At 41.7% G+C, this 12,022-nt stretch overlaps 1 protein-coding gene across 1 annotated transcript in view; it reads right to left on the bottom strand.

Moving 5' to 3' along the window:
* Positions 1 to 2,164: 2,164 nt before the first annotated feature.
* The window catches only part of T265_00716 (hypothetical protein), a gene marked incomplete at both ends in the record, with an annotated part of 218,612 nt that continues 208,754 nt past the window's right edge, over positions 2,165 to 12,022 (bottom strand). Inside the window, one exon of the mRNA XM_009164565.1 lies at positions 2,165 to 2,216. Within this exon, the coding sequence (XP_009162829.1) occupies positions 2,165 to 2,216 (52 nt within the window). The remainder of the gene's footprint in view (positions 2,217 to 12,022) is intronic.

Below are 12,022 nucleotides of genomic sequence, written 5' to 3'. Positions count from 1 at the left end.
CATATTCAGTAATCTACTTCGATAAATCCTTACTTTTCCGCAACCGCGGTTCCTCCGACCCGTCCTTCCGTTTACCCAGTGCAATCAATAGCAACGTACACTTCTCCTGCTCAAAGTAGTTCATACGGCTCATCCGCAAGTGTGAATTCGGTGACGGAATTAACATCCCATACATCTTGAACGGCAGAACAACAACGCGATAAATCAAATGTACACCATCCACCTACGGAGGCGCCAGGGGTAAATTGGCAGACAAAATATTTATAATATATTCCTGAAGATTTTTAACCAGAAGTTGAGCGTTGATATTTGGGGTGAGTTCATTGGCTGATGTCGGAGGAAGTTCGATCTGTTCATGTCATCATGAGAGGAAGCATTGCCACTGAATGCCTAGGTGGGCAGTCTCCTCAAACCTGTGCTGGTTTATATTTTTCTGCAAAGAGCGTTTATTATTTGTAATGTGTGGTATCTGACGGTTTGCCAGTGGACAGTGTGACTCGTCTCTTCAGAATTTTGGTTGCCTCCTGGCCCGTTTACCGTGCGTCTAGTTGATTCGTTGAGCACCTTCATTTCAATAGTTTTATTTTCGTTTGGCCCGTTCTGCAGTTCATCTTTGGCGAGTCTCAGTCAGCTATTTTGATATCTGATTAATTTTTAGTAGCTTTATCTGCTGGGTCAACTGGCCCGTTTTCCAATTCTGTTACGCCGTGTTCTGATCTACCCGACCTCCCTGATTGCAAATTTTCTTTCGATGCAATTTAACCGCGTTATCCTGTTAGTTCTTCGGATTTGGTGAATCGAATGTGCGCTTCGGTGATAATGATTTTATCCAATTAACAACTTTTATTGTTTCCCCCTCTGGACTTTTTACGGTGTTTAGCTCCATTGTCGCGGAGTTCTTCGATCCTGATAATTTGATAGAATGGGTAAATCCCAGTGTGTCTATTATTGGCCTACTCATTTGAGAACGCAACTTCCGTAAAGTTCCGTTTGTCGTTTATTTTTGCTCAAACTAGTATTCGGACATTTTCTCAGTTAAATTTATGCTTTTTCTGAGCTTCGTATACGGAGAAGAATGAGAGTTGGTCGTGCCGCTTAGATAGAATTTAGTGTTCATACACTCTCATAGACAGTTTTCCTCCTGTTTGTCCAACAATAACGGTCCTTACATCAAATGCTAAATGCAAAGTTAGATTTTATTCGCTTCATTTTTCCATTTAGTTTTGATCGTCGTTTCCAAAATGTGCTAGCCGGTTTGTATGCTACTGTTATGTTTTGCTCCCGTGAGACTTGCAGTCATCTTGGAAATGAAGTGTATATGGAGAAGTAGAGTATATTCAGTTCTTCTCTTTCTTGTACTGTTGAATCGTTCAGGTGACGCTCTCAGATATCTCCTAATGGATGTTTACCACTGTTTCGAAAGACTCCGGTTCAATCCTGAGCTGGTACAAGCGAATGTGCATCCGGACAGTATTCAAACGTCTAGACGACTGCTAGACATCACTACACCAGAAAATTCAAACATGAAGAAAAAAGGAAAAAGCTATATAAGGTCTTCCGCCGCATTGGTTTCCGGAGAAGAACTATATCGGGGAATCCTTGAATGACCAGTTCAACTATGACCGGCCAAGTTATGTCTCCAAACGATCAGTCACCATAAAGAAATTTAGTATTCTTTATATAAATATAAATACAAGCAAAAGTGGAGGAATTGGTGAAATGTTGACTTATTTTTCCATGATGGAGACTATTTCATCTGTCTTCTACAAAGCTCCCCGAAAAGATCAAATGTCAGCTGATCAAGAACCAGCTGACCCCAAGTGTGAATTTGAACAGATGTGAGTCCAGTGAGAAATATTCGTTTCCGTGTGCTGCGCATACAAAAATATGGTTTTACAGCTGATCGATTCGCGTTTTGTGTAAGCACCAGCTCTCAAATAGCTGTATCATATTGACCGCTCCAAATAACAGCTATTTTTGTTGCGCTATGGAACACAGATGTGACCACAAATTATGACTGACTTCTCAAAAGGCTTAGACATCATGGTGCGTCGCTGGGTCTATGACGTGACCGTTGTCCAAACTATGGTCAACAATGCAAGATTTCTGGCTGCGTGGCTACTTTCTGATAGGTTAATTGTGCACGTGCTCCCATGGTTGTCTTTTAGGCCGCCTCACGATTTTGTCGACGCAGACAGTGATAGTGACAGATCATCCTGTAGAGAAAAGCTAGAGGATTGATAGTTTTTCATGTTGCCATCTTCGGATCTACGGGCACACATGGGGTGCCGTATTTCATGTGCTTCTCTGTGTCCATATTTGTGTGAAAAAGGGTTCCGTAACACATAAAGACCAAAAAGGAGGGAACCGAGTTGAAAAAGACTTAAGAAGAAAGACAAGCCATGATGGTTGCATTGAAAAAAACAGGAGATTTATTGCTAGTTAGGGTGATCGGCACGCCATAAAGTGGAGCATTTTTCGAATTGTACGTCTTACCTGTTCAAACTGAATAATCTGACTACCCTGGAATCTGAGGTTCCGTACTAAGGAACACTGCATGAAAAGTTACTGTGATGCAAACGAGGTGGCGAAATTCCTGGCTATCATGCGTAAATTTCCCTAAAAAGCTAAATGCAACGCGAATGCGATGCCTCAAAAAATGTTATCTAAACAAAGTTCCAAATCGACACTCTTCCTTAATTATATGTTTACCAGTACCATCGCTTAGCTGTGATCGAAATGTCAGTGCGCAAGACAGATTCCACCACAAATTTGACATTTTTCAAAATTATCCCTGGGACAGTGTTTTTTATAGTTGTCCGTTACATCTGGCAACCGAGACACTGCCAATCATTCGCTTGAGTTATCTGCCAACTCAGTAAACTTATGAACGCGCTCGACTGGCAAGCGGTAGTAACACTTACGCAAAAGGTGCGTTAGCAGGCACGTAAATGCTTTTGGTCTCGCCGGTCAGCTAAAAAAGTAACATCTAGACGGTGAGAGAACCACTGCAGACAGGTACACAAAATGCCGTCATATTTCCAGGTGTGGATGTAGGTCTGCTGACCGAACCTGAGAGCGATAAAATGAGTCACAACACCACCCATATCCAAACTGAATGGATAGCTTACCAGCAGTCGAAACGATCAAAGGGTCGCTTCGCTTTCAACAAAGGAATATATTTGTTGTTTTTGTCGATTTTACTGAATGATAAGAAGAAAGCTCGAGGATCCAGCAGTTGCCATTTAATATTTTAGTTCTTTTGGAAGAATATTAGGGAATTACGTGGCAGAGAGCCGTTTGTTCTCTAGCAGAATCTGCGTATGAAAATCACCCCAATGATTTTCAGAGCCTGAGAGCGATAAAATGAGTCACAACACCACCCATATCCAAACTGAATGGATAGCTTACCAGCAGTCGAAACGATCAAAGGGTCGCTTTCAACAACAAGAAGAAATATCTTTGTTGTTTTTATCGATTTTACTGAATGATAAGAAGAAATCTCGAGTATCCAGCAGTGGCCATTTAATATTTTAGTCCTTCTGGAAGAATATTAGGGAATTACGTGGCAGAGAGCCGTTTGTTCTCTAGCAGAATCTGCGTATGAAAATCACCCCAATGATTTTCAGAGGAAACTATTCTTTGGAGAGCAAATTACACCTGCCTAATCATCGTTTTGAGGTTTCGGCACGATGAAACTCTGGATTAAACGTCGGGTTACCCTCCGGTTCTGAAGCAGCCATCCACTGCACGCATCAATGTGTAGGGTACGATAATCTCATATTTTAACGCGCGAGAATCTCCTGACTTGTCAATTACCGACTGAGGAGATGCTCGCTATGCTTTTCAAGGTTGTTTGACTTGCTATAAATGTAAATAATCTGACTATGAATCAAATGGTATGCTTGCATTGCCAGCGGTGTGGCTACAGGGATGAGTCTGAAAGTGCCTTTTTCGGTACACAAGTTCCGTGACGCTCTGCTTCGTTCTGAGAGTTAGTGTGCGTTAACCAAATATGTTTTCAACTAATTGTACCATGCTCCAATGATTGTAGGAGAGATTAAACACCGAAACAAAATAACAGAAAATGAGATGAAGGGAAAATTTGTCGGGAAAACCCCACAGAGGATAAGGTATGGACAATCCATAGTGACCAATGTGGTCCTAACCAACAAATAATCTAACAGGCATCAATGCTGAGATCTTTATTAAGGCTACAGAATATATGAGTAGGTTTATTCTGTGATTCATTTTCTGACGTGGAATATTTTGGGATTCCATATGGTGTACCATAGGAGTGCCACTGGTTTTTAGACAAAATCATGGAGCGATCATCATCCAATGGAAACAAATCGAACCAGCCGTGAACCTACTGCACCACCAGCTGTAGGCGTCTGACAGGTCGCAACGCACCACCCTGCTGTGAATACCTTGTGAAATTTCGTGTAAAGTCGGATGCTGATACGGGCTTGCACGGCAAGTAGACACGTTTCAAGGAGAGAATATGTTTGTACAAGCAAATGAAACGTTAGGTGAAGAATAAATTATTAACGGAGAACTATGTTCCATTTATATACTTATAAGGTTGCTGAAAATTCTTCGACCTCATGAGTAGTGCGTTACGTATAAATATGTGTCGCGATATTTCGAATATCATTCCAACTGAAATATGAACTGGCCTGGTGCAGCACATTCAGTTGCCTGGAAACATCACAAACAAGGGATTCAGCTGGGTTCCAGGTGAGTCTCTCGAAAAACCAAATTTGCTTGCAAATGAGTGTATTTCGCTATGTACCATTTACTTCACCTACTGGGTATCCTTGTATGAATTCTTTAATACCTTTAGGTGGTTGCCTGCCTTTTTCACATTCGTTAGTTTGTTCTAACAAAATCGATATTGATTGTTTTTCTTCCTAGTATCAACACAAATCGGAGCTCTCTGCGGGTGAATTGGACACAAAATTAGGATCCGGTGGAACCGTATTCAGACAGACAACAAGAAATCAAGGGACCGTGTACAACGCACGGCTGTCTGGCTTTCGATCAAAAGGGGTGGCAAAAACTAATATCCCTTGTAAGTTTTTTGTGAGAAACTAGCATTATCTGCACGTTCTACAGTCACTGAACACTGCAGAATCAATAATACTGATTTGTCTTCTGTGCTTTATTTTTCATCGCCAGTTTGCAGCAGAATATTCTGTGCTAACTATTCCCGATGATCATTGGTTAAGGAAGATGCACATATACTGGACACCGCTACAATACAAGTTCACGTGGATATATTTAGAAAGAATGAGTCACTTGTATAGTTCTCCAGGTGCACCGTGCTTTCCCATATCATTAAAGTGCCGATGAATTGATATCCGCCGTGCACTATTTACATAGGCCAGTAGATTTCATATATATATATATATAATAAAACNACGCAAGAAAAAATCCAAAGGTTGCTTTTGTATAGATGAATTAGACTTGTTACCTAATGCTCACACTTGGTTAAATATTAAAATTGGCAGTTAGACACCAAAACACGGGAAATGACCAAGTTTGACTCGACGAAACTACCCGTGTTCCGAAAGGGAATGTTTGGCGACTTCACTTCTGAGTTATCATCGGGTAACCTTTTTCTGCAGCAACCGATTCATATATTTCGATTCTTTTGTCGTCGTACACTTGTCATTCTTAAAGCTTTGGTAGTTCCTTTTTTCAAACACTTGGATTTAACTTTTTGTATGACCACTAGTACTGATTTGCAAAAACGAACAGGTGAATTATGGGTAGCCATTCTGTTTTGTAGCACAGGTCGGTAGAAGGTTCCTTAGAAAGGATAAAATCAACAGTTTGAAAGTAAAATGCACATCATCGAGCGATTTGCAGTTAGATAGACTAACATAGTCACAAGATACATTGAAATGCTAGGACCGTAGACGTTAATCGCTTTCTTCCTGAGATACTGTTAGACACGAAGAGTTTTATTAATGGGACAGCATTCGTAAAATGGGCCGGCCCGGGATACAGCCAGACCACAGTATAACCAGTATGACTGTTTTCTTGAGATAGAATACGCAGTTCAGCTTTGTAGTTTTAAACTAAACCCTGTGAGGCTGTCTGGGCTGGTTCGCTGCAGTGTTTGTGGGTTTGGTTGGAAAGGCGAGTTAACATTTGATTTGACAAAGGATATCCACTGCAGACAGAAGACCGTCAAAATGTGCACAAACATTCCACAGATAATTTTGAGTAGCTACCTGTAACTCCTGGTGTTCCCTGCAGTATTGGTTCGCTGACGACTGCAGTGCTTGTGGGTTTGGTCGGAGAGGCAAGTTACCATTTGAGTCGACAAAGATATCCACTACGGACAGAAGACCGTCAAAATGTGCATAAAATTTCGACAGATAATTTTGAGTAGATACCTGTAACTCCTGGTGTTCCCTGCAGTAGAATAAAGTACTTCGGCATTTGATTAGTTGCCTGACCTGTGATACAACGTCCGTATAAGCTGGATGATTCAGACACTATCAGAGCAACTGACCTCTGATACAGCGGGTGGCCAAGGTTTATTTTGTAACAGTGCTTTCGGAAAGGATTGTGCTGACCCGGAAAGTAGTCTCAAACGAGCCACATGTCGGACCGACTACAGAACATGGGACTACGTAGGCTTACTTCGTCATATATGCCAGGTCATCAGTAAAAAAACTGACTGCCAAACGGGTTTGAGATTTTACGATTTGCGCTTAAAAACAGAAGTTTGATTTATGGTTAACTAAAAGAGATTTATGAACGCTCTCTAAAAACTTAGCTTACTTATAATGGGACTTGATCAGTTTCTTATAGACTTATGTGACCAACAAAACACAAATTTGACTTGCTTGAAACTGAAAATTTTTAATTTTTCCCTGGATGTTGAATATGACACATCTGGTAGATGTTAGAAGTGGACGACGCTGGATTCGCTGTTTGATGACTGAGTTGTCCGCATGCATGAGCGAACTCTTACCAGAAGCAGCTTTAATACAGAAGTGTTTGACTGCCGACAAACTCCATATGTTGTGCATTATACTGAAATCGGAAAGTTCCGACGGGGGATTGCTTACTAGGATGTTAAGCTGTAGCTAACAATCAGGATGAAGTACTAAAATTTTATTCACTCTTGTACACCACAAAATCATTTACCGGTGCTAAACGCTGGTTCTAAATCTCACCGAGTAGATTCCCATAGGCAGGTATTCTGGCAGTAAAAAGTCATGGGACAGTATGCGCCTATAGATCTAACCACAAGATTGTGCTAAAATCGTGAGGCTGCATAAGGAAATGAAATGAAGAATTCCAAATCCCATTGTATGCGCGATTAATCACTCCGGAAATGCAAAATGTGCACATTACTTGCTAAAATGAGTTCTTCCCATTTCATCAACAGTTATATTCATTTGCGTAGAAACAAGTTCGGGGGGAATGTAGCCTCGCCCAATTTTGGCTAACTACTTAGGTCTACAACTACTGGGTCTGGCATGTTTTGAGCTTCATGTATCAAGTAATGAATCAGAAAACCATCCGTACGACTGCATTCCAGAGCCCCACAAAGTAATTATTTATGTGGTCACCAAGCGAAGCCAGCACAACAGGTCAAATGATTAGACTTCTCTACTTTGGATTGGTTAGATCAGAATTACCTTCACAGTTTCCAAGCTTATATTTTTGATACAGGTACTGATGGCCTTCTAAACACATGCATTACCACGGTGTGGAACACCATGACTTCATTCATCCGCCTTCTGTTTTGCTGCCGCGCTATTATTGTAGGGGTCTCAGAGGCGCTTTTATCCCTGGAAAAGTCTAAGAAAAAATCACATTCCAACAGGAAATATATCATGCATAATTCAAGCCAAGAGTATTGTGGTAACAAAATTATAAACAGAAACGGGGATTTTACTTGACAGCCCGCGTGTTTGTCTAAGAGACTGGTGAAAGTCTTGAGACTTCACCCTTTTTGAAGTAAAGCTGTCTCTCGGCTAAGATATGCCACAAACTCAACAAGTAAGTGGAGCCAGTTGCACCAGATACAAATTACAGTCACATTTCAGTCAAAGCGTCATGCTTGACGTTGATTCCTTCAAGTCCCGGTGCTACTGTGGTCAGGTAATCGAATAAAAATCCTACAACAGGCAGCCTCGGTGTTTAGCAATAGTTGTTCGTTCTTAACTTCAGACCCTTGTTTCCTAAATTCAATGGGGTGTTCATAACATTCATGATTATCGTCGTGCGTTTCTGGGGACAAAAAAGTGCTCTCAGTAAGGCCAGCGAGAGGGATATCTTTACATGACACCACCAACAAGTCCGACATCAATTTCCTCCTGTTTCGTTCGATTCACATAAAATTCAGGTGAGTCACCTAGTGACACCACCGAAACGTTTCACGATAGCGCTTATTTTTGCAAACAACATTCTTTTCTTTGCGAATGTAGGCGTGAAAGGAAGGTTGTAATGAAAATAAACCGTGACTGACAACGAACAATTGTTTTGTTTTGAGGACAAACGAATGGCTAGTTCGTGTTAGATTAAATGATTGTATTTTGAAGTTGACTGAGTTATGTCGCGTTAGGTGTGCCATTTATTGGAAGGGTTGGCAAACAGTTAAACAGCTCGAATCGCTTGGCAGCAAAACGTTTGATCCGGTGGCGATAGGAAGAAAGTCATGTAGGTGCTCGTTGTTTCTTCGCGCGATGCAGTTCTGATGGACATCGTTTATAATTCCCATTCATGTAACGCATGTTCTGGCCAAATCAGTTACACTCTAAAGACTAATCACACACAGTCCCTTCATTTACGTAAAAACACCCCATCACACTCTCTCATCAATTTTTTTTTTGTACAGAAAGATGCGCTAGGTTACAAGAGTGCTCAACTACACATTAATTAACTGCCACACGCAAACGGAGAAACACTATGACGTCGATTGGAATGGACAACAGACCAGCGTCATAATTCATGCAAGGCAGTTCAGTTTTCTGGAATAATGCACCCCTTTCCATCTACGTTTTTAAGCTCCTTACTTGGGCCAATAAATGTGACAACTTATAGGATATCGCCTGCTATGTAACTCAGATAAGGGCAATACACCGTAGATTTAGGCCCACAAAGTTGAATGAGACTTCTAGCTCAGAATACCGAAACCTGCCCGAAGATGTGAAACGACGAGGTACTAGAAAATACATGCACAAAACTACGTTTTCTGTTTCCAAACATTTATCGACCCGCAGGTCCACTACACAAGGTAGTCTCAGCCATGTGAGGAGGTGAATTTCCGGCTGCTTCTAATTGGCCATTCAGAATCGGCGTTGGCCAAAACGGGTTTGGAAGACAGCCTTATCGCTTGATTTTTGAGCTTTGGAAAAATGTTTCCTTTGTTTGCTCCCCGAGAATTCCGCGTTTATCTAAGGCCGTCTGCGGTCTGTTTGTCTATGTGTGGGCAACAGCTACGTGTGCTTTAAGAAGAAGCCATGCCAAATTTTCCTTAAAAGCCTATTGATTCACGCACAAACGATTTAACTGTTTTCCAGTTCATCAACAATATAGCGTGATTTTTCGTTAGTATCTGTTTGTCATTACTTCGAGGGGGATTTCAGCATAGCAAATATAGTTTTTTTTAGTTTTAATTCATACTAACAATATTAGGATAGTCCTGATGCGCTTGTTTATATATACAAATTGACTGCATAAGTGCGCCGGTTCCTCCCAGAGGAAATCACTCGAGACTAATCAACTATATGCAGCAGAATATTGAAAATCTGGGAGTTGTTCTTTTGCAGTGCGTTTCAAAAGAGTAGTCCGTGGATAGCAGAAAGGACGAAAGTCCTGGGTTTCCTAATGTATGCCTTACAGTCAGCTGAGACATGATAGTGATGATTAGTTCCTCAAGGTTGTGGATAACGAGAGAGCGTTTTGCAAGTTTAACAAAGATTTCGTCGTGCAAGTGAGGTTATCCTTTGCTGAAACCAACTGAAACATGAGTCTGCCCTTGCACATCACATTCAGTTAAGAAATCTAATGTATGCTTGATTCACCTGAAATTCAGGTGAATTATCTGCTTAAAACAGATTGGTATGTAAGTGAGCACATTTGGTGTGCAGCTGATTCATTATTGTTTGTGGCATGTTTATAACAATGTAATGGAAATGCCTGGTTGAACGTTGAATGGATTTGGGCCCTGATCACTTGGGATCTGATCTCAACCGAGCAAGCTCTTGCGGTTGAGTGGTGTTGTTTTTATTGGGAAGCGGGAAATCGAGTGCACGTAACTCCTTAGAGGTCAATCGTATTCATACTGCTGATTACTCTAAATATAGTGTAATCGTCGACAGAACAGTTCTGTGTCATATTCAGTGAACTGCTATTTGATCAAGTGACCGCTAAGCGTTTCGACATGCCCTGATTATATCACCTAAATTGAAGTGTTAAGTACAAAGAACAGACCAATTGTCTCTGGTCAAACACCGAATAGCGCACTCGAACTACATTTCCAACGTGTCAACGCATCTGATACGCTGCCCGAGAGCATGAGTCAACAATCCAAAACATAAAATCATCGATTTGAAAACATCTACTAGCTATCGCTCCTCTTGAAAATCTCAGACAAGCAACCGACGTTTTGGCACCCACCCAAGCTTCCCCTCCACTAGCATTCATCGAAGCAGTCTCAATCAAGCTGAGCCATCCAAACGTAACTGATCAGGGCATCTCTCTGTCTTACTACACAGTTCTGGTATATAGTTAACCAGTGAATATGTATTCTGTGTGGACGGTTGCTGAAAGTGAATGGCAGCATTTCGTCACTTATGTATCCCTACTGAATTAGTTGCGAATGAATCAGATGTAGAGTGCTTGTAAGCTTTTTATCCTCCTTCTTCTTCTCATCACTATCATCGGCATCACCTTTGACAACACAACGGTGATATTCATCACTATAATTGATTCATTTAAAACAAAATAGTAAAAGTGGGTTAGGGACGTACCCGTTACTGGGCTAGAGCAATCATCTGGAGGGGCCCACACTTTCAGACACTTATTCTGACAATCTGGATAGAAACTAACTACAGGCACCTCATTGAGAGCGATAGCCTGCGGTGTCTCCAACCATGCACACGAGGGATCACGCGGACCTATCCACGGAGGTAGGTAGCAACTTTTCTTATGCACTTTCATTTGTTTCTGTCGGGTCAGAGGTCGATCACGTCCATGATTGCGCCATTCTGTTTTGGGCAGTTAAGACAGCTTGTTTTACGTGTGAACGTGAGGTACGCAAATCCAGCAAAACCAACAACTATGCATAACCATTGCCCTGAATGTTTCAAGTGTCCTGGGGGCTAGCTGACTGGGAAACTCCAACAGACGGGTCAACCGATATTGCTACTGGGTCGTTGTTCGAGCCGCGGGCAAACTAACCACATTTCACGAACATGACCAAATGTTTATCCTCAAACTTCAAAATTCAGATGATTTCAGCTTACGCTGGTGAAGTACTGGCAGCCTTTCACGGGTGTCAGTGTGTACCAAATCCACGCAGTTGAGACTCGGATATGTTAAGTTCGGCCATTCGTACATTCAGATCTTTGGTAACCACCTTAATATGTGAGCTTTTAGCTCTCCATAACATTGCATTCAGGGCGCCATAAAACTTGTCCTTGGTGGTATCCGAGCCACAGTCGGCTGAGGAGTAGGTAGACAAAACTAACGAATACCGATAAAACTCTCGCCTGTGCGGTCCCTTAACGGATGTTGTCAGACGAACCGTACAACCGCGGTTATCAGCGAGTATCCAGTCACGCGAAAATGATGCCGACATCTGCACAGCTTGCTGCAGAGGCTTCTGATTCACGGGGGGTTCAGATACAGAAGTGAAAAGAAGGTGAAGAAAAAGTTAATCCAGCCGCTGCAAATATACTTAACTCAGCACGACTCTTGCGCTTATTCCGAATGATGCGCAGGCCTTGAAAGCTGCCAATAAGCACATATACACTGTCTCTCGACACAA

The sequence above is a fragment of the Opisthorchis viverrini genome, assembly GCF_000715545.1.
Source record: "Opisthorchis viverrini unplaced genomic scaffold opera_v5_7, whole genome shotgun sequence".
NCBI lineage: Eukaryota > Metazoa > Platyhelminthes > Trematoda > Opisthorchiida > Opisthorchiidae > Opisthorchis > Opisthorchis viverrini.
The sequence above is the reverse complement of the archived record's forward strand: the minus strand, read 5'-3'. Positions and strand labels throughout refer to the sequence as shown.